At 40.7% G+C, this 22,994-nt stretch overlaps 1 protein-coding gene across 7 annotated transcripts in view; it reads right to left on the reverse strand.

Annotated features, from left to right (window-relative positions):
• The window catches only part of LOC138765111 (protein FAM72A), a 46,713-nt gene that overhangs the window by 13,563 nt on the left and 10,156 nt on the right, over positions 1-22,994 (reverse strand). For 3 of the 7 annotated variants that reach the window (XM_069941871.1, XM_069941870.1, XM_069941869.1), the window contains 2 exons: positions 22,439-22,547; positions 19,774-19,859 (listed from right to left, as the gene is read on the reverse strand). The exons of 3 other annotated variants lie outside the window; for them this stretch is intronic. In XM_069941871.1, coding sequence (XP_069797972.1) covers positions 19,853-19,859; positions 22,439-22,547 — 116 coding nt within the window. In that variant the 3' untranslated portion in view covers positions 19,774-19,852. Of the gene's footprint in view, positions 1-18,015; positions 19,860-22,438; positions 22,548-22,994 lie in introns of those variants that run through there. One more of the 7 variants, XM_069941872.1, reaches the window with a different exon arrangement.

A 22,994-nucleotide genomic window follows, 5' to 3' on the forward strand; every position in this document is an offset into this window, starting at 1 on the left:
GCGCCTCACAGTTTGGCGGGCAGCAACCTCCTTTGAAGAAGACCGCAGAGCCCACCTCACTGACAAAAGGCAAAGGAGGAAAAACCCAACACCCAACCCCAACCAACAAATTTTCCCTTGCAACCGCTGCAATCGTGTCTGCCTGTCCCGCATCGGACTTGTCAGCCACAAACGAGCCTGCAGCTGACGTGGACTTTTTACCCCCTCCATAAATCTTCGTCCGCGAAGCCAAGCCAAAGAAAGATATATATATATATATCAATGACTTAGATGTGGGAATAGAAAGCAGCATCTTGAAATTTGCAGATGACATGAAGTTAGGTAGTGGGGTTAGCTGCGTAGAGGATTCGAGGACAAGTTAGGTGAGTGGGCCAAGAAATGGCAGATGCAAAATAATGTGGATAATTGTGAGGTTACCCACTTTGGAGGTAAAAACAGGAAAGAGGATTATTATCTAAATGGTATCTGTTTAGGAAAAGGGGAAATCCAGCGTGACTTGGATCAGTCATTGAAAGTGGGCATGCAGGTACGGCAGGCAGTGAGGAAGGCGAATGGCATGTTGGCGTTCATAGCAAGAGGATTCGAGTACATGAGTAGGAAGGTCCTACTGCAGTTATACAGGGCCTTGGTGAGACCACACTTGGAATACTGTGTTCAGTTTTGGTCTCCTTATCTGAAGAAGGGGATCCTCGCCATGGAAGGGGTGCAGAGAAGGTTCACTAGATTAATACCAGGAATGAAAGGACTTGCAAATGAAGAAAGGTTGGATTGACTAGGCTTGTATTCACTGGAATTTAGAAGATTACGCAGACTAGGTGCAGGAAGCTTGTTTCCATGCTGGGAAAAACTAGGACCAGGGATCACGGTTTAAGGATAAGGAGGAAGTCTTTTAGAACTGAGATGAGAAAAAAAATTCTTCTCTCAGAGAGTAGTAAATCTGTGAAATTCTTTGCCACAGGAAGTAGTTGAGGCCGGTCCCTTATCAATATTTAAGAGGAGGTTAGATTTAGCCCTTGTGACTAAGGGGATCAGAGGGTATGGGGAGAAGACAGGAACCGGGTACTGATCATCCATGGCAGTGTAGGCTTGAAGGGCCAAATGGCCTACTCCTGCCCCTATTTTTCTATGTTTCTATTTTGGGCCTCGCTCTGGCAGTGGAGAAGGCCCAGGCCAGACAGTGCAGGTTTGAAATCACATTCTACAACAGGAAGGGCTGGAACCTGAAACTTTCACTCACGATATTCAGACAGTGAAGCCGGTGAGCAGGCCCACTCAGTGGTATCTGCGACAGTGGAGCACTAATTGTGAATCGCCACTGCCTGCAGCTGGCGAGGAGCAAACTGATGGCTTTTCATAGAGCCCGTTTGATAGGAAGAGGTGTTAGTAGTCCATTCAGCCCAGGTACAATAAAACCCCTGATATCTAGCACTTATGCCATATAAATGAGTTTTCCGGATGCTTGAGACTGTAGATTGCATGAGTGGAGAACTAACGGCAAGGCGTGCCAATTTTAAGCTTCTGTATTTTTACCTATTTATTTTCTATGATTTTTTTTCTGGTTGTGGTTGCCCACTTCTTGAATTCCAGTTAACAGGGATTTTACTGTGTTTTGGAATGGGTGTAGGCTGTGTGGACAATCAGGACTGAGTTAGATCATGACTCATCTCTAAAATATTGTTAGCTTCAGTCTGAAAAGCTCCATTGATTTCTGACATTTCAGTCATTTTTTGACTTCCACTATACTTTTTGTAAAAATAAACCCTTATTTAACTTTTAAATGGCCCAGCTGTAATGATTACGTGTTCTTCTTTAGGACTTCTCCAGCAGAGGAAATTGTTTAACCACAACAACCCTGTTAAATCTTTCAACCATTTAAAATACCTTGATCCCATCACTGTTTGAGTTTCTTTCACTCAAAAGAATAGAAGCCAGATGCCAGTACATTGAATTACCATTGTCAGAAAAAAAAGTCCATGGGTAATTCAAAGAAAACCCAAGAAGTTGCATCTGCTCTGATAAACCAGTCACACTTCTATCCAGTCAAGAATAAACCGAGGCTCATATTTGACTCACTGCCTGAGAAATTATGGCAGCTTTAATTTAAAGACATTGATTTGAACTAAGAGAACAATTTATGGCCTATCATAACAATCTCACAAAGCAATTACTGGTTCATTTTTGTAAGCAGAAAACAAGACATAGGTCAGCATGAGGTTCAGAAATGAATGAGGTAAATGCATTGTATGAAGCTGAACCCAGATACTGCTCCAATTCCAAATGAAGTCCCATTCTGTTATATGCAATGGATCTATTTGCTGGATTATTGTTGATCCAAAATCACGTGTTTGTGTTGTCATTTGAATACACAAAAAATGCTGCAGAAACTCACCAGGTCACGCAGTTCTTTATGTACCAAAGATACAAGAGCAACGTTTCAAGCCTGAACCCTTTGTCAAGGTACAAGCAAATTCAGACAGGTATCTGAATAAAATAGTAGGGAGAGGGGCATGAGAAGGAGCACAGGTCCACAGGCAAGAGGCCATAGGTGGATATGGGTGGGAGAGCAGAAGAGGATAAAAAATGGGAAGGGGAAAGGGGTGGGGAGCTGAAGGAAAGGAGACAGAAGGATAGGGAAAGACAATGAGAGACAGGAGGGGCCGAATGGCGAAGTCGGTGTTAATGCCATTTTGTTGGAGTGTGCCAAAAGGGTTTATTAGATGTTCCTCCAATTTGCGGGTGGCCGTGGTTTGGTAGTTGCATTAGCTTTTATCATGTCTATTGGAGCTTCAAGGTAATCATTATTTGTGGACAAATTGAATACTAATCAATGTGATCATATACGAGTTGAATAACTCATTCATAGTGGTCAAATAAGTAATTTAAGTTCCAGTTCAAATTTATTGTCGGAGTACATACATGATATCACTTACAATCCTGAGATTCTTTTAACTTCAGGCCAGGCAGAATTTCTACTTATCCGTAATGTAAACTTTACTCAAGAAAAAAGAAGTATTTAAACAAAGAAAGAAATGTTAACCAACTGACTGTGCAAATACAGAAAAAAAAGTCAGTCATAAATAATGTACAAAGAGTACTTAAGTGTCTCTGATTGAGTGTAGTTTAGGGGTCTGATGGTGGAGGCATATCAATTATCACTGAACCTGGTGGTATGAGTCTGATGGCAGCAATAAGAACAGAGCGTGTCCTGAGTGTTGTCTTCTTCTTTGGCTTGGCTTCGCGGACGAAGATTTATGGAGGAGGTAAAAGTCCACGTCAGCTGCAGGCTCGTTTGTGGCTGACAAGTCCGATGCGGGACAGGCAGACACGGTTGCAGCGGTTGCAGGGGAAAATTGGTTGGTTGGGGTTGGGTGTTGGGTTTTTCCTCCTTTGCCTTTTGTCAGTGAGGTGGGCTCTGCGGTCTTCTTCAAAGGAGGTTGCTGCCCGCCAAACTGTGAGGCGCCAAGATGCACGGTTTGAGGCGATATCAGCCCACTGGCGGTGGTCAATGTGGCAGGCACCAAGAGATTTCTTTAGGCAGTCCTTGTACCTCTTCTTTGGTGCACCTCTGTCACGGTGGCCAGTGGAGAGCTCGCCATATAACACGATCCTGGGAAGGCAATGGTCCTCCATTCTGGAGACGTGACCCACCCAGCGCAGCTGGATCTTCAGCAGCGTGGACTCGATGCTGTCGACCTCTGCCATCTCGAGTACTTCGACGTTAGGGATGAAAGCGCTCCAATGAATGTTGAGGATGGAGCGGAGACAACGCTGGTGGAAGCGTTCTAGGAGCCGTAGGTGATGCCGGTAGAGGACCCATGATTCGGAGCCGAACAGGAGTGTGGGTATGACAATGGCTCTGTATACGCTTATCTTTGTGAGGTTTTTCAGTTGGTTGTTTTTCCAGACTCTTTTGTGTAGTCTTCCAAAGGCGCTATTTGCCTTGGCGAGATCCTTGATAATTGCTGCTCCTCGCGACGGTAGTGTTGCTCACAGATTTTCTCTATGGTGTGATGTACTTGACTATATCCTCTACTTTTTGAAGGCTTTCTGCTTGGAGGTATTGGTGCCCCTCAACCAGGCCATGATGCAGCGTGTCAGCACGACACATCTGAAGGCTTCCGATGTCATACCAAACATCTGCAAACTCCTGAGGAAGTAGAGGGGCTTTCTTCACAATGACATTAGTATGTTGGGTCCAGGAAAGGTCCTCTGAGATAGTTACTTCCAGGAATTTAAATTTGTTCACCCTCCCCTCTTCTGATCTCCAAATAATCACTGGATCGTTAATCTCTTGTTTTCCCTTCCTGAAGTCTATAATCAGATCCTTGGTTTTGGTGACATTGAATGAGGTTTACACATCATTTAGTCAAGTTTTCCATTTCCCTCCTGTATGCTGACTTATTTTTATACACCCCACTACCGTGGTATCAGCAGTAAATTTGTAGATGATATTATTGTCATACCAAGACACAGTCATAGGTGTACAAGTAGTCCAGGGGCTCAGGATACAGCAACTCCGGTACAGATGGAGATTGCGGAGGAGATGTTCTTGCCAATCTGCACTGATTTGGGTCTGGACATGAGGAAATCCGGGATCCAATTATACAGTGGTGTGTTGAGTCCCAGGTCTTGGAATTTACTGATCAGTTTTTTTTAAATTTTTTATTTTTCACACTATAAACCATATTGACCAAGATACATACAGACATTTTTCTTCTTAAATATATAGTGTCATTTTCTCCCCCTTTTTCCCCCCTCCCTTCCCTCCCACCCTCACTCCCTTCCCTATTTATTTAAAGTTCAATCTATAAGATACATTAAACCCGTTAAACAATGTCGTCACTTAATAAACATAAACAAGAAATTTAACTGAGTCAGTTCTTTTCGTTGTCTTCTCCTTCTGTCATTTTAGGTGGTGGAAGTCCACGGTAGGATTTCTCTATTGTGTTTCATGTATGGCTCCCATATTTGTTCGAATGTTATTTCTTAAATTATAGGTTATTTTTTCTAATGGAATACATTTATTCATTTCTATATACCATTGTTGTATTCTCAAGTTGTCTTCTAATTCCCAGGTTGACATAATACATTTTTTTGCTGCAGCTTGGGCTTATCATAACAAATCTTTTTTGTGCTCCATCCAAATCGAGTCCAAATTCTTTGTTTCTTATATTACTTAGGAGGAAGATCTCTGGGTTTTTTGGTATATTGCTTTTTGTGATTTTATTTAATATCTGGTTTAGATCTTCCCAAAATTTTTCCACTTTCTCACATGTCCAAATTGCATGAATTGTTGTTCCCGTTTCCTTTTTACAGCGAAAACATCTGTCTGATACTGTTGGGTCCCATTTATTTAACTTTTGAGGTGTGATGTATAACCTGTGTATCCGAATTTACTGATCAATTTTGAGAGGATATTGGTGTTGAATGCTGAATTGTAGTCAATAAAGAGCATCCTGATATATCATCTTTGCTGTCCAGATTTTCCAGGGTTTTGTTTGGAGTCAGTGAGATGGCATCTGCCATAGATATGTTGCGGCAGTTAGGCAAACTGGAACAGATCCATGTAGCTGATCAGACAGCTGATATGCTTCAACACTAGCACCTGAAAACACTTCATCACTGTGGATGTGAATGCCACGAGTTGGTAGTCATTTAGGCAAGTTACCACACTCTTCTTGGGCACCAGTATGATAGAGGCCCGTTTGTAACAAGTGCCTGTTAGAGTGAGATGTTGAAGATATCCATGAGATCATTTGGCCAGTTGGTGAGCACATGTTTTCTGTACTCGACCAGAAACTCCATCAGTTTGGAGTGTGATCCAACAGATGCTGTTGTTGGATTCACACTCATGAAGGAAACCCATACATCCTCTTTGGAAATTGATAATAGAGGATCATCAGGGGACATGGGGTTGAGCAGTGGTTCTTCCTTCCTCTGATTGTTAAATCAGGCATAGAAGTCACTGAGCTCATCTGGGACTGAGACGTTGGTGTCTGCTATGCACTGCAGCAATAAAGTGTTTTCCAAACCAAACCCATTTCACAAAGGAGGAAGGAGAATGTTACAGCTGAGCATTCAATTATCCAATCAGAAAAGTGTTCAAAGATTTTAATGATCTTTTTAATATATATCTGGACCAGCCATTCTCAACCTTTTTTTGGGTTATGGCCCTCTTAGAATCTCAGGATGGTATGTAATGCCATGTATGTTCTGTGACAATAAATCTGAACATTTCAACTTTGAGAAGAGCTGTTGGAATGATTCCTTCATGAATACAGGAAAAGGAATATTTGGGATGGCAGACCCCTGTCTGTTGACTAAAATGCATTTTAAAGTAGGAATTTCAATGAAAAAAATCCATTCTCCTGGACTTTATGCTTTGGGACTGAATGTGGTTTTCCCTTTTGATGAGCCATAGAGAATCAAGTTCCTGTCAGTAAAATTGGGAATAATTGCAGAATTTGGTGATCAATACCTATATCTTAGACAAAAGAGGAAAGAAAACATTGGCTGACAATTCATCATCTACTCAGGACAAAGAATGGTTAGATCTGCTGTGATATGGTCCACAATCTTCACTGCCTGATTCTCCTATCGCCTATGAAATTTTGTTCAGCAGCATGTTAGAAGGATTTTTAAAAATTCCATACTCTTTTCAAATGCTGCACTCTCTTGGCAAAATTCTGCTAATATGTCACAGTGGGCTTGCTGAATCACTGCCTTGCATGGGGGCACCAATACCTCTGAGTGGAAAGCCCTGCAAAAGGTAGTGGACATGACTCAGGCAAAATCTTCCCCACCATTGAGAAAATCTACATGGAACACTGCTGTCAGAGAGCAGCAAGAACCATTAAGGATCCACACTACCCAGGACATGCTCTGTTCTCATTGCTGCCATCAGGAAAGTTGAATGTTCAGATTTATTGTCACACTACATACACAGCATCACATACAACCCTGAGATTCTAAGAGGGCCATAACCAAAAAAAGGTTGAGAATGGCTGCCATTAGGTGCCTCAGGACTCATACCACCAGGTTCCAGAACAGTTTTAACCCCTCCACCGTCAGACTCCTCAACAACAAACTCAACCAGAGACTGATTTAAGGACTAACATTGCACATTATTACTGAATATTTATTTTATCTCTATTGCATTTCTTTCTTTGTCGGCTCTTCCCTCCTTCATAATAGGCATCTTTCTTTTTGTGTACACTTTACAGTTAGTGATAAGTAGAAATTCCACCAGTCTGGAAGGAAAAAGAATCTCAGGGTTGCATGTGATGTCATGTATGTAGTCTGACAATAAATCTGAACTGTGAATTTTGAAAAGCCAACACCACAGGCCTGAATTGCACCTTGCATAGTCAGCTCACCCAATTTCAGATTTTGCTGCATAATGCCCAACGCTTCTTGGGAACGTTTACAGTCTTCAACGTGCAAAATAAATAAAATGAAGAAGATATGCTTTATTTATTGCAATGTAGAACACAACCCTCAAACAAAAAATGTAATCATGAATAAGTCTGCAAAGAGGCTTCAGGAAACGGTATTCACGCAAACTTTAACAGCAGTCACTAGACACATAAATAATTGAATTTTCTCTTTTGTGAAAACTCTTTACTACTTCAATACCCTCCCAAGCATGAGAATTCATTTGAATAAAGAGATTCCAGGAGGTTGGGGACAGAATAAATCTGCTGAAGGAATAATGATGCTTGACACTTTATGACAAGGTGATGTATATTCCCCTTTGATGTGGACAGATATCGCTGAGAAAAAGATGGTGACTGAACACTTCTGCATTCTGTTCACCTAATGATGATGAGAAAAGCTTGGTGTTACTCATCGGCTTCAGTGAAATGTGAGTGAAGGACCTTCATTGATCTCTTTCAAGTTTGAATAAAGGTTTTGTTGTACTGAAGAAATTCAAGTCGGTTTACTTGCTCCTTCATAATTTATAATCTGTTTCTGGTTCCTTCCCTACAAATGATACCAACTTTAGGGAATGCTGCCTTTTAGATCCAGTATTAAACAGAAGCCCAGCTGCCATCTCAGGTGAATGTAAAGATTCCATGATACTATTTCATCCCCACCATTCCAAATGTACCAGGGTACATTTCTTAGGTCACTTGGGTGTAATTGGACGGCATGGGCTCGAGGGCCGAAAGTGCCAGTTACCGTGCTGTCTGCTTAAAATTTTCTTTTAAGTGGAACAAGATGGGGAGAGGATGATGGGCAGAGCAAAGGGAGAAGAAATCTAAGTAGACAAGTGAATGCATGAATGAGAAGAAGACTGGCAGAGGAGGTTGGGTGGGAGTATTTAGGTTAGCCGAAACTGATAAAACTCAATGTTCAGATCATTGGGCTCTTGGTCGCCCAAGTGGACTATAAGATGTGGTTCTAATTTGTGTTTGGCCCCACTGTGACAATGAAGAAACCCAAGGACAAACAGGTCAGTATGGGACTAAAGAGTTACAATGGCACACAAGAATAAGTTCAAGGTGGCCATTGTGGACAAGCTCCACACTCTGGGCCTCAGCACCCCCCCCCCTCCCCCATTCCCTGCAACTGGATCCTTGATTTCCTCTTCGGAAGACAAGTTAGTACGAAATGGAAACAATATCTCCTCCTCGCTGACTATCAGGACAGGTGCACCTCAAGGGTGTGTGCTTAGGCCACTGTTCTACTCACTTTACACCTACTACTGTGTGGCCAAGTACAATTCCAATACTATCTACAATGGCAATGAGGAAGCCTACAGGAGGGATATAGATCAGCTCATTGAGTGGTGCCATGCCAACAATTTTACACTCGTTAGCAATGCCAAGGAGATGATTTGTGGATTTCAAGAGGAAGTCAGCAAAACATGATCCAGTCCTCATTGAGGGTCAAGAACTGCAAATTCCTGTGTGTCAACACCTCTGAGGATCTGTCCTGGGACATCCATGTCTTTGTGAGGAGCTTGAGTTACAGGTGTACCGTGGAGAGCATCCTGGCTCTTTGCATCAATGTTTATTATGGAGGGCCAACGTTCAGGACAACAACAAAGAATCTCCAAAAAGTTGTTAACTCAGCCTGCAACATCATGGGCATCAAACTTCACTCCATCGAGTACATCTACAAGAGGCAGTGTCTTCAGAAAGCAGCCTCTATGCACCCAGGGCATGCTCTCTTCACTCATTGGGAAAAAGATACAGGAGTATGAAGAAAAGGCTTCAGTAGCACGAGCAGCTTTTTCCCCACTGCTATGAGATTACTGAATGATTAAAGATCCAAAGACACTGCCGTACTTTGACTTTCTGCACTATTTGTCTTTGTTTTTTAACGTGGTTTTTAATGAACGTTTGCACTGTGATATGCTGCTACTGCAAAATATGGATTTTGTGATTTGCTTATGACAATAAATTCTGATTCTGACATAGCACAATGCTGGCTGCCCAAGGCAGATAAGGCTACATCTCCCAAGCAACAAATGCAGAAGACCAGGTTGGAAGATGTGCAGGTAAACCTTGGCCTCATTTGTTGCTGTTCCTGTCCTTAGATGGCAGTGAGGCCAGAGGTGAAGGAATATGTGTTAGGCCTCTTTTGGTTTGGGGAAAAGAGCCAGGGAATAGAGAGGGATGGGTGGAGAGGTAAGAGCAGACCAGGGAATTGTGCTCCCAGTTAAAAAAGGGGTAAGCGAGAGAGGAAGATGTGATTAATGGCGAGATCACATTGGAGAGTTGATATGTTGGATGCAGAGGTTGGTGGGGTGAAAATTTAGGCCTAAGGAAGAGAGGCTTCAGAGCAGATGTGTGGGAAATGGAGAATATGCATGTGAGGGCTCTATCAACTGTGGCAAAGAGGAAGCCATCTTTCTGGAAGAAAGAGAACATTTCAGAACCATAGAGCACAAGGCCACATTTTGAGAAAAGATTTTTCTTTCCCGTGGTAAGGAAATTAAAAGCAAGAGGGCATAAGTTTAAGGTGAGATGAGAGATTTGAGGGTCAAGTTTTTTTTTAAACACATTGTGGTTGCTATCTGGAACAGCCACAATGACATTTAAGAGACATTTGGACAAGCAGTTGAATAGGCAAGGAACATTTAATATATAAAAAAATGGGATTAATGTAAATGAGCACATAGGTTTTCATTAATATAGTGGGCTGAAGGGCCTATTTCTGTATTGTATGATTCGATGCCATGCTATCGTGTTTATGGGCAGTGGTTGAGAACAGAATGGAGCATGGCAGTGATGTGTGAAGAAAGGTTCAAGAGGATGACAATAGTTTCCACACATCAGCCTACCCAAAGCAGATGGGCATTTAAACTGACAATTGATTTAGAGGAAGAACGATAATGATTTCACCCTGAAAAGAATGTGAGGAATTCAAATCACACCACAGACCATAATATATTTTGACACTACAGTCATAGCACAGGTGATTGGCAAATCAAAATCAGAATCAGAATTTGCCTTGAACAAGTCATGAAATCCAACGTATTGTGGTGGCATCAAAGTGCAAACATTCATATTTTAACCTTACCATAAAAAAAATTAATAGTGCGCAAAAAGTAAGGCAGTGTCTTTAGTTCATTGATTATTCAGGAATCTGATGGTAGCAGGAAAGAAGATGTCCTTGTGCCATTGAGTGCACTGGCCCTGTGGCCAGAGACATTTTAAGTAGTTCTGTCAGTGCCCCCATTTTTTTATACACTAACCTCCCTCAGGGTCCTAGGGAATATCTTTTCAGGACCCTGAGATTTATCCACCTTTATTCTCTTTAAAATAGCCAATACTACTTCCTCATTAATCTGTAGATTATCCATGACCCCACTACCAGATTTCCTTACTTCAAATGGCTCAATATTCTTTCCGTGATGAATACTAGAGAAAAAAAAATTATTTAAAAATCCCCCCCCCCTCTCTTCTGACTTCTCACATAGCCTACCCCTCTGATCCTCAAGGGGCCCAATTTTATCATTACTATTCTTTTACTTTTAATGTACCTGTAGAAACCCTTTGGATTTATTTTTTACCTTGCCTGCCGAAGCAGCCTCATGTCTCCTCTTAGCCTTTCTAAATTGTTTTTGTTTTTTTTTTTTAAACACTCCTTATATTCCTCAAGCATTCATCTATTCCCTGCTGTCTGTACCTGTTGAACACATCCCTCTTCTTCCGAACCAATTTCCCAATATCCTTTGAAAACCAAGGCTCCCTATATTTTCTAACCTTTCCTTTAATCCTCACAGGGACAGACCAACTCTGTACTCTCAAAATTTCTCCTTTGAATATCGTCTATTTGTCTGTTACATCCTTCCCTGAAAATAAATGATCCCAATCCAAACCCTCTAAATTCTTTTGCATCGCCTTGAAATTTGCCTTATTCCAATCAAGAACTTCAGCCTTATGCCCAGCCCTATCCTTCTCCATTACTAACCTAAAACTAATACTATTATGATCATTAGACCCAAAATGTTCCCCAATACAAACTTCTGTCACCCGATCTACCTCAATCCCTCATAGGAGATCCAATACCTTCCCCTCTCTTGTTGGTTCTTCTATGTATTGATTTAGAAAACTTTCCTGAAAACATCTGACAAACTCCAATCCATCCAGCCCTATCAGTATGGGCATCGCAGTCTATGTGTGGAAAGTTAAAATCTCCTATAATCAACACCTTGTGTTTATTGCTATCTCCTTACAAATTTTCTCCTCTAATTCCCTCAGCCCATTTAGTGGTCTATAATAAACTACTATTAGTGTTTTCATGCCTTTCCTATTCCTCAGTTCCACCTAAATAGCCTCACTGGATGAGCCCTCCAATCTATCCTGCCATAGCACCACTGTAATGTTTTCTCTAACAAGCAATGTGACTCCTCCACCTTTATTCTCCCCTAAAATAATGGAATCCTGAAAAATTTAGCTGCCAATCATGCCCCTCCTGGAACTAAGTTTCACTGAATGCTTCAATATCATATTTCCATGTGTCAATCCATGCTCAAAGCTCATCCATCTTTCTTACAATGCTCCTTGCATTGTAATAGATACACTTGAGAGTATCTCCCTCACATACACTCCTTTGATTACCATCTATTTTTCCAACCCCTCCCTCCCAAGTGGGGGGACCTTCATTAAATTTAACATTCTGGTTCCTCTCTTCCTTCAAATCTAGGTGTTCATCTACTATAATCTCCACACTCTCATTCTGCCATCCCCTGCCAAACTACTTTAAACCCTCCACAACAGCTCTAGCAAATCTGCCACCAAGATATTGGTCCCCCTCCAGTGTAAGTGCAGCCCTTCTCTTTTGTCCAGGTCAGACCTTCCCCAGAAGAGATTCCAAGTGATACTTCATGAAAGGGTGTTCCACTAATACAATTCCAACCTCCTAGCCCAAGAGTTTTACTTTCACTTGAACTCTCTCTTATCCCATTAAATCTCATCCTTACAGTTTCTCCTTCCAGAAAGTGAGGGAGCTCAAAATAAATTGGGAAAGAATGTTGTTCCATCATTCAAAGTTCCAGGTCCTTGACAATAGCTTGCATTTATCTAGCAGTTTTAATGTGAAAAAAGTACCAAGGATCTTTACAAAACCATTAACAAAAGCTTGACTGAGCCATGACATTTCAGGACAGTTGATAGAAAGCTTGGTCATTGAGGTGCCAAAATAAGGGAATGCTAAATGATTTGGGGAGAGCATTCCAGAACTTTGGCACTTTGCTCTTTAAAGTACGGCCCCCACAAGGGATAATCAGAAGTACAGGTCTAGAGGAGCACAGACATTTGAGGATTGTAGGGCTGGAAGAAGATCACAGCAATAAGAACAAAAAAAAAAGCCCCTAAGGGTGTGAATTTCAAAATCAAGTCTGAGCTTAACTAAAAATTAATTCGAGTCGCAAAACACAAGCTGTCAAATTGTCAACATACAGGCCCCCAGGCAGAGATACTTGTGTATTGCTCTTTGGGCTTGAGAGCAACAGCAGGTCAAATTCTTTATGAAATAAAGATAAAAATGATTATATTTGCAATTAGAAGCAACAGGCGAGAATGCCCTATAGCTGGAACCAAACCCCAATTCACATGAGCTCCAGTTTCCAATTAAATACACAAAAAAGTAAATTCTTCTATGTGAGCCATGACAACTAATTTCAGACTATGTCATTAACATTATTAAGAGGACAAAACCTTCTTCTCTGTAACTTTACTGCTAGCCATCGGCCATTGAACCCATCACTAAAATCCAGGTTTGACACATGCATTATAGTGTCAGAAGCACCAAATTCTGGTTGAGATATCAAACCAAATTCAAGTCTTTTTTGCTTACATAAGGAAATTGCAGTGCACCCTACACAACAAGGATTTCTTGATAAAGTTGTGAGCAAATAGTTATCCCTCAATTTACTAAAGGTAGATTAGCTGATTATTATCACCTTTTTTTGTGAGAAATCCTTTGCATAAATTGCCAATGCAGTATTAATACTTCCTTAACTGCAACGTTCTCTGAGGTACTCTGAAATTGCAAAAGTCAAGATTGTCATCTAGATTTGCAGGGGGGTGGGAACCAGAGTGCCAGAGCAGATAGAGGAGTGGAGGAGGGAAAAGACGATGTGAAAATTGCATGAACCGTAGAGATGATACTTCCCAGCTTCTAATATTTCCCAATCTCAAAACATGTAATCTTTCAAGAAACTTAAGCATCAATATTCAGATTTGCATCTTATCAATCCAAATAAATCAATAACTTCACATTGAGATTTTCATAACTTGAGTAAATAAAGCATTCTATATAATAATAATGATATAAGATTATAAGGCAAATGAAGATGATAAGAAATGATTAAGATGAATTCAAAGAAAAGTATTTTGACCATGCACCTCCTCCATGGTTCTTCCAAGAATGAGAAGAGAACTCCTGGTCCACACAGATATTACCACATATGACATCATAGTAACTATGGTAACACTACAAAACAACCATCATTCTTAAAGAGAGTCATAAAATAATTACAAACACAAGGTTTTAACCTTTAGAAGTTAACAGGTTGTACGTGGTGGAAATGTTCTCAGATGCATCTATTTCATTGCAAGCAGTATTGTAGGTAAGGCAGACATGCTTAGAGCATGGATTGGCATGTGGAATTATGATATTTTGGCCATTAGTGAAACTTGGTTGCAGGAGGGACATGGCTGGCAGCTCAATGTTCCATGCTTGTTGTTTTAGACACAATAGAATGGGGGGGGGGGAATGACAGAGGGTGGAGTGGCATTGCTTGTCAGGGAAAATATTGCAGCTGTGCTCAGGCAGGACAGACCAAAGGGTTCATCTACTGAGGCTATATGGGTGGAGCTGAGGAACAGGAAAACTATGGCCACACTCAGGGGACTGCATTATAGACTGACTGCCCAATAGTCAATGAGAATTAAAGGAGAAAATCTGTAGAGATAACAGACAGCTACAGGGAAGATAAGGTTGAGATGGAAGATTTTAATTTTCAACATAAACTGGGGCTGGGTTGCTTGGAGTTTGTCAAATGTGTTCATGAAAGTTTTCTAAATCACTAAATAGAAGTACCAACTAGAGCGAGTGCAATACTGGATCTCCTATTAGGGAACGAGACAGTGCAGGTAACAGAAGTATGTGCAGTGGAACATTTTGGGTCCAGTGATCATAATGCCATTAGTTTCAAGTTAATTACGGAGAAGGAAAGGTCTGAGCGTCAATTTGAGATTCTAAATTGGAGAAAGGCCAATTTTGAGGTAATGAGAAAGGATCTAGAATGCATGCAATTGGGATAAATTGTTTTCAGGCAAGGATGTTCAAGGTAAGTGGAGGATCTTCAAAGGTGAAATTTTAAGAGTATGGAGTTTGTATGTTCCTGTCAGGATTAAAGGCAAGGTTAGCAGGCATAGGGAACCTTGGTTTTCAAGCAATATTGAGGATCTGGTTTAGAAGAAAGACGTGTATAGCAGATATAGGCAACATGGAGCAAATGAGGTACTTGAGAAGTATAATAAATGTAAGAAAAACCTCAAGAAAGATATCAGGAAGGCTAAAAGAAGACATGAGGTTGCTTTGGCAGACAATATGAATGAAAATCCTAAGGTTTTCTACAGGTACATTAAGAGCAAAAGGATAGTAAGGGACAAAATTGGTCCCCTTGAAGATCAGAGTGGTCAGCTTTGTATGGAGCTAAAAGAGATGAGGGAGATCCTAAATGATTCTTTTCATCAGTATTCATTCAGGAAAAGGGTACAGATTCGAGGAAAGGAAAGAAAACAAGCTGTGATGTCATGGGACCTATACAGATTAAAGAGAAGGAAGAGCTTCCTGTCTTAAAGCAAATAAGGCTGGATAAATCCCCAGGGATTGACAAGATATTCCCTCAGACCTTGAGGGAGGCTAGTGAAGAAATTGCAGGGGCTCTGGTAGAAATATTTAAAATGTCCTTAGCCACGGGTGTGGTGCCAGAGGATTGGAGGGTAGCACACATTGTTCTGTTGTTTAAAAAATGCTCCAAAAGTAACCCTGGAAATTATAGGCCAGTGAGCCTGAGGTCAGCAGTAGGTATATTATTTGAAAGTGTTCTAACAGATTGAATATACAGTTATTTGGATAGCCAGGGACTGATTAGGGATAGTCAACATGGCTTTGTGTGTGGTAACTCGTGTTTAACCAATCTTACCAGAAAAGTTGATGAAGGGAAGACTATGGGTGTTGTCTACATGGACTTTGGTAAGGCTACACGGGAGGTTAGTCAGGAAGGTTCAGATGCTAGGTATTCATGGTGAAGTAGTGTTCTGGATTTGACAATGGGAGAAGCCAGAGAGTAGTGGTAGATAATTGCTCCTCAGACTGGAGGCTTGTGACTAGTGGTGTGCCTCAGGGATCGGTGCTGGGACCATTGTTGTTTGTCATCTATAACAATGATCTGGATGATAACGTGGTAAATTGGATCAGCAAATTTGAAGATGGCACTAAGATGGAGGTGTTGTGAATAACGAAGAAGGTTTTCAAAGCTTACAGAGGGATATGGACCATTTGGAAAAATGGTCTGAAAACTGCCGGATGGAATTTAAAGCAGACAAGTGTGAGGGGTTGCATTTTCGAAGGACAAACCAAGAAAGGACATACACAGTGAATAGTGAGCACTGAGGAGTGCAGTAGATCAGAGGGATCTGTGAATATAGATACATAATTCCCTGAAAGTGCTGACACAGATGGATAGGGTTATAAAGAGAGCTTTTGGCATATTAGTCTTCATAAATCAATGTAATGAGTGAAGGAGTTGGGATGCGATGGTAAAGTTGTACAGATGCTTATCCATTTATCTGAGGTCTTTAGGACTGGATTCTTCCCGATATTCGGATTATTCCAGGTTAAGGAATTAAAATTGCAGCAGTACAGATTCGTGCAAAACAGAAGCCCTTTTTATGGAGCGACAGCCGACTTCATTACCCATGATTCCCCATGCAGCTGGAACCACTCTGGGAAACACACAGCAGTTCCAGCTGCATGAGGGGATTATGGGTAACAAAGACAGCCATTGATCCCGCATTAAAACAAAAAGAGCCTCACTGTCTGGCTCTGCCATGCCCTTGCCTGCTTCCTTCTGGCCTGATAGGCTTTTTCCTACCATCTGGTCCCTCTGCACCGGCTGGGCTGCTGGAGGGTGCTTCCCATCACCTGCTCCTCCCTCGGGCTTGGCTCTTGCTACTGCTCAGGCTCTGCTACTCCCTAGCATCCCCTCAGCTTCTCTCCCTCCAGCACCACCTTTTCCTTGGTGCCGGCTCCCTTCTGTCCTCCTTCCTCCCGGGCAGTGAAGCTCTGCACCTAGGTCCCTTCGTCTTCTGGCACCCGCAGCTCGGTGGGCTCTGACTCTCCTTGCCCCCGCATTCTCTCCTCACTCTCTCCCCACTCACCTGACCGAGTCGCACTGCTGCTCTCTCCCCATTTAACTGCCTGAGCCGTGTTCTCGACTCACTCTCTGTAGAACACCTGAAAATGTACTGTACATGCAGAAAAAAAATTGTTTGGTTTTCGGAATCACGGATAAAGGGATAAAGACCTGTATAAGACATTAGTAAGGCCACATTTGGAGTATTGTGTGCAGTTTGGTTACCTAAGAACAGGAATTCGACTTTCATTTTGTCAGACTAGAAACATTTTTTAAAAACCTGGTCACTCATACCAGTGCCATGAGAGCTGCCATACATTTATGAGGTCACTAAATTAAAAGAGGAGTGGGGAATAAGAGGGACAAGAGAGGAGAGTTAAAGAAGCAATATTCAAATTGTGAAATTCTAAGAGATCTTTCTGAAACACATAGCAAAAACAAGGTTCATGTTTCCTTTTCTAAAGTACGAGTTCAGCCGCAAACCAACTGAGAGAAGTTTCATCTTGGAATGTAGCTGATATAGAGTTTCAAACAAGGCAAAAATAAATAAGGGAAAAATTGGTTGGTGGTTCTCTGAGCATTTGGGGAAGAATAGATAAGTTAAAAGGTTAGTTCCATCATCAGAATTTGAAAAGAAAAATGTATGTATCTTGATCAATGTGGTTTATAGTGTGAAAAATAAAAAAAAATTTTAAAAAAGAACTGAGTTCTCATGAAAAAATAAAATCACCTCTGCATAGTTTAAATTTTCCATCTCAGATGTTCGTGGATCTGGTGTAATTTGATGAGTTAATCTCAATAGATAAGTGGACAGACCTTTAAACTTAAATAAATGTTATTAATGCAACAGAAACCAGCTAATTAAAATCAATTTTGATGTACAATAATGGATCATGTTTATCTATGTACCTCACATGAAATATACTGTGATGTTCATGAATGTCTTCTTTAACAAACAGAACAGAGCAATTCCCTGAAATTTAGGGATCATAGCATTCACAAGAAAAAACAATTAAAAACCACAATTCACCTTCAGCTTTAGACATTCTGAACTTTTCAATCCATCACATCTTTTCAGTTGTCGCCAATACCATCACATATTTGGTGCCAGCTTAATAAAGTGACATCACCCATGATTTTCTTTTTATTTTATTGACTACAAAACATATCCCAAAATACAATGGTCATCCAGACATTGGTTCTGAATGCACCAGCAAATGCAAAAAAATAAAATCACATCTATCCACACCGAATAAATATCACTGCACCACACTCTTTCACACACTCACTCTATATTAAACCATTTGCACTTCCAATTCACTCACTGTACAAAGTCATCATATGTTCATTTTCACCTTCATTCCAATACAGAAATCCAAGCCCAAAGATAATTTATATTGGAAAAAGGCAATAAAAGAAAGCAGGTAATATACTGCTGGACATAATTCACTGGTGCATGGCTGCTGGGTTCCTTGCAAGCAAATTATAATGCTGTAGTATGTGTTTTGTCGAAGTAATGAATGAAATATTTGGTAAGTACTCATTTCTGAAATTAGCGGTGTTTCTCTTCTGCATGGTTTTCCCCTTCTTTAGAGATATCAAGAAAACTAGGTTCCATTCCTAGTCTACAGTGAATGTTCCTATCACCTACGTGTAACAGGGTACTGAGTAGCCACTTAACTATGAACCATGTTCATAGTACACATAAATTTGGCAGATAACCTTCCTTTTATGCAAATAAAATGGAGGAAACATGCCTTTAGAAAATTTTCCAGTTAATTCCTTTTCTAATTCAGCCTGATTTAGAATTTACATTCATTAAAAAAATACTAAATGGGTGAAATGTCTAAAAATTCAAGCCAAGTCCATGTTTGATAATTAGAAAAGTTTCCAATTGCATCTCGAGTACATATGGTTTAAATTATGTCACTGTTGTCCTTTTCTGGTTGGTCAACAATTTCATTTATTTTCAAATAGATCTGATGTAAGGAAAATGTAACGCTGTTCTTCATAACTGATATGTTGAATACTTATGCCATTTTGTATTTCACCTAACTGGACATACAGTCCAAATTGGCTTTAAAAATCACAATATAAACATCTGAAGCAGGTGAATCAACATGGGTTGTCACCTGGAAATGAGAATGGACAGGTAACACATCATTTCAATGTATCCAAATGCATCATCCCAGTTTTGCATTTGTTTCTTCCATTCTAAATGTGAGGAACACATACAGCAGGCATCCGAGCTTAACAGAGCCATTATGGCGTTCTTCCTTCAGCACGTCAGGAACTCCTGAATTCATGACAGCAAATGCACCCAGTTCCAATGATAAATCTGTTAAAGTTATCCCTGATCTCAAAATAAATAAATTCCTGTTCAACATCCCTATGAAAACAAGTTTTTCACCTCAGACTTTTTTTTGGAGTGCAAATAGGGTGCTTACCAAAAAGAAGAGCGATCAACTTAGATTTTTTTTTAAATGAAAAAAAATTGGAGAAGCAGCAGACAACTGAGGCAAACACGAGAGGTAATAAACTTCTCCATTTGTCAGTCATGTTGCTGTAAACTCTGATTCATCTGTGCAAAACCTGTCTTGTGTTAGGTCGAACTATCGATAAAAAGCAAATTGCTATATTTGCATTCCTCACAATTATCTGGAAAATTGCAAAGGTCTAAAATTGGCTGCAGCTTACCTAATACGCTTGGTTATTCATCAGGGGATGTACATTCACATCATTCCCTGATGAAAAGAATTTCAAACCAGCTGGCTCTGGTCCATGATCAGCAGTTGATTCAAACCACTTTGGAACAAAATACTGTCAAAGTGCCTTAAACAAAACATTAGCAAGGCAACAAATTAAAATATCTGGACTCCTCAGTTCCATTATCTGAGACATTCTTCTTTGAATAGATCACACTGATCCTCTTCATCCTCTGTATCTGGCAAGTTCCCCCACAGAAGAAAGTCAATACCTGAAATTAAATAACTTTCACCGTCAGTATTAATGTTCAGAATCAGAATTTCTTCTCATGATCATGTCACGAAATTTGTTGTTTTGTGGCGGCATCACAATGCAAACATTCATATAAACCACTTTACAAAATCAATAAAAAGGGTGCAAGAAAAGAAAAAAGTCAGGGAGTGCCTTTGGTTCATTGATTAATCAGGAATCTGATGGCAGCAGGGAAGAAGTTGTCCTTGTGTCACTGAGTTCTTGTCTTCAGGCTCCTGTACCCTTTTCCCAATTATAGCTGAAGGAAGAGGGTGAAATGGGTGGTGAGGGTCCTTGAGGATGCTTTCTTAAGACACCACCTCTTGTAGATGTCCTCAATAGAGTGAAGACTGGTACCTGTGATGTCGCAGGCAGTGTTAACAACCCACTGGAGCTTTTTATCTTGACCTGAGTGTTGGCAACTCCATACCAGACAGTGATGCAACAAGCCATATGCTCTCCACAGTACACCTCTAGAAGTTTGAGAAAGTCTTCGGTGACATACCGAATCTCCTCAAACTCCTCACAAAGTATAGCTGTTGGCGAGCCTTCTTCATGATTGCGTTGACATGAAGGCCCCAGGACAGATCCTCAGAGATGTTGACACCTAGGATTTTGAAGTTCTTGACCCTCTCCACGAGCGACCCCTCTACCGCTTTAATGCTCATTTCACATACAAAGTTAAAATAAATTATCTCAAAAGTTAAAGAAATATTTTATTTCCTTATTTCTTGCTAGCACCGTAGCTCACCCCAGATCTACATCACTATTGCTCACCACATTCTTCTTCCTTTGCTCTACCATGCATGTTCAATCATTTGCTCCGTCTGCAACATGTAGCTGTTCCCATGCAACCCCCTCCCCCAATCTTTGCACCCACTAGTTCAAAGTCCTCAAATAAAACCAGAAGGGTTATGTTTTAAATAAACATTCAATTGAAATACTGAAATTAATAAGAATTTGGACCAACAGACACGGAGTTGCAGCCTTGTGAATAGGTTTGACTGGTCATGTCCCCTGACTTCCACCTGAAGTCCACAACCATCTCCTTGGTTTTGCTGAGGTTGAGCACAAGGTTGTTGTCGTATTACCATTCAACGAGCTGATCTATCTCCCTCCTACGCTTCCTCATTGCCGTTTGTGATCCTGACGACAACTGTGGTGTCATCAGCAAATTTGTAGATAGCACTGGAATTGTGTCAATATTTGCATTTCCATTTACTCCAAACATATAGTCACCTCCAAATTGAGCAAAGTTTTTTTTTTATCTACAGTACATTCATGGCTTTTAGTGGATTGCTTTGAAAAGTAATTTCTCAGCTCCACTGCATTCCATCCACAATTTTGCCCCTGATCTCGTTATTGAATGCTTTAATTGCACATTGAAAAATGCTGAGCTTTTAAGCTCATGTTTCCCTCCACTTTGGTTAAAGATGTTGATTCACATTGGGATATCGTTTCACAAGTTAATGGCAGCTACAGGCTATCAAGGAACAGTATGTGTTCAAAACAAATTGACAGTGGAAGACATTATAACCAGGGATGATCATCTCAACACCAGATATCCTCATTGGGGCTTTCTGGTTGGAGACCCTGAGTGGCAATTAGAATTGGGAGCCATCTCTAATTGCTTTTACTCCTATAAACATTGTTGCCATTTGTAGTGGCTTCTCTCTCTCTCTCTCTCTCTCTCTCTCTCTATCTCTCTCTCACTTACAGCTCATATTACCAACATCACAAACTGCAGACTAAGCACCTGATATTCAGCACGTTTTTCACATGATTCCCCTTTCACTTTTGCCAAATGACTTATTCTGTGTTCTCCACCAGCAAAAGTCTCACTCTTAGGAAAACAACAAAAAAAGTAGAGTATCCCCACCCATATACACTTTATATTTCTGTGAAAAGCTTGAGATTAGAAGGTTAGCAAAGCGATTAGCGCAATGCTGTCATAGCACCAGCGACCAAAGTTCAAATCCAGCACTGTCTAGAAAGGAGTTTGTACGTTCTCCCCGTGTCTGCGTGTTTCTTTCCACCCTTCAAAACGTTTGTAGGTTAATTGGGATGCACATGCTTGTGGGGCAGAATGGCCTGTTACCATGCAGTACATCTAAGTTTAAAAATTAGAAGCTCTCCATAGACAGTTGCAAATCCATTATACTGTAAAAAGCATCTAAACTTCTGATATGTGATAACATCACACATTTGTATTACAATATAACTAACCATAAAGGTAAGGATTCCTAAAAGTTTTTTGTGTGGTGGATATGAGAACACCAATTCCCTTGAGCGTAAAGCCCTGCAAAAGGTAGTGGACACACCCCAGGACATCACAGGCAAAACTCTCCCCACCATGCCGTGAAAGAGGTATATGTGCCACAAGTCTCGCACCACCAGGTTCAGGAACAGCTGCTGTCCCTCCACCATCAGACTCCTCAACAACAAACTCAATCAGGTATGGTTTTTAGACTGCAATGTCAGAAAAATCCGGGGGGAAAATTAACATAATTACTGCCCGTGTGGTCATTCACTCTGGGCACCTTTTTAGACTGCAAGTACCTGAGTGAATCAGTCTCGGTGGTTGGACGTGCAGTAGAGAGGATGACCATCAACGATTCTTTCCGGTACGATTTACACTGCAGGCTTCTTCCAAAAGGTTGTAGGGGCCCTGCAGAATAAATCATGGTGCAAGAATTGACTCAAAATTCCTGCATATTCCATTTTAGACTCCCCATGTAGTGGCAAAATTCTTTGATTTTACCATCACATGTCTGCAGTCTAAAAACCATAAGGGACTCATTTAAGGACTCTTATTTTTGCACTTTATTGTTTTTTTTCCTCTCAGTATTGCACAGTTTGTTTACATTTCTTTATTTGTTTACATGTGTACTTTGTGTACAGTTTTTTTTGTGCTACCACTAAGTGGTAATTCTGTCTGGCACACAGGAAAAAAGAACCTCAGGGTTGTATATGATGTCATGTATGTACTCTAAATCTAAATAAATCTAAAATCTGAATCATTGTTTAATAAGATGGCTCCTCAAGATTAACAGGAAAGCAGATAGACAGTGTGCAAAAATTCAAATCTCTGCAATAATATTTGAGTTCATAGTCA

This window comes from Narcine bancroftii, chromosome 5 (assembly GCF_036971445.1).
Source record: "Narcine bancroftii isolate sNarBan1 chromosome 5, sNarBan1.hap1, whole genome shotgun sequence".
Taxonomy (NCBI): domain Eukaryota; kingdom Metazoa; phylum Chordata; class Chondrichthyes; order Torpediniformes; family Narcinidae; genus Narcine; species Narcine bancroftii.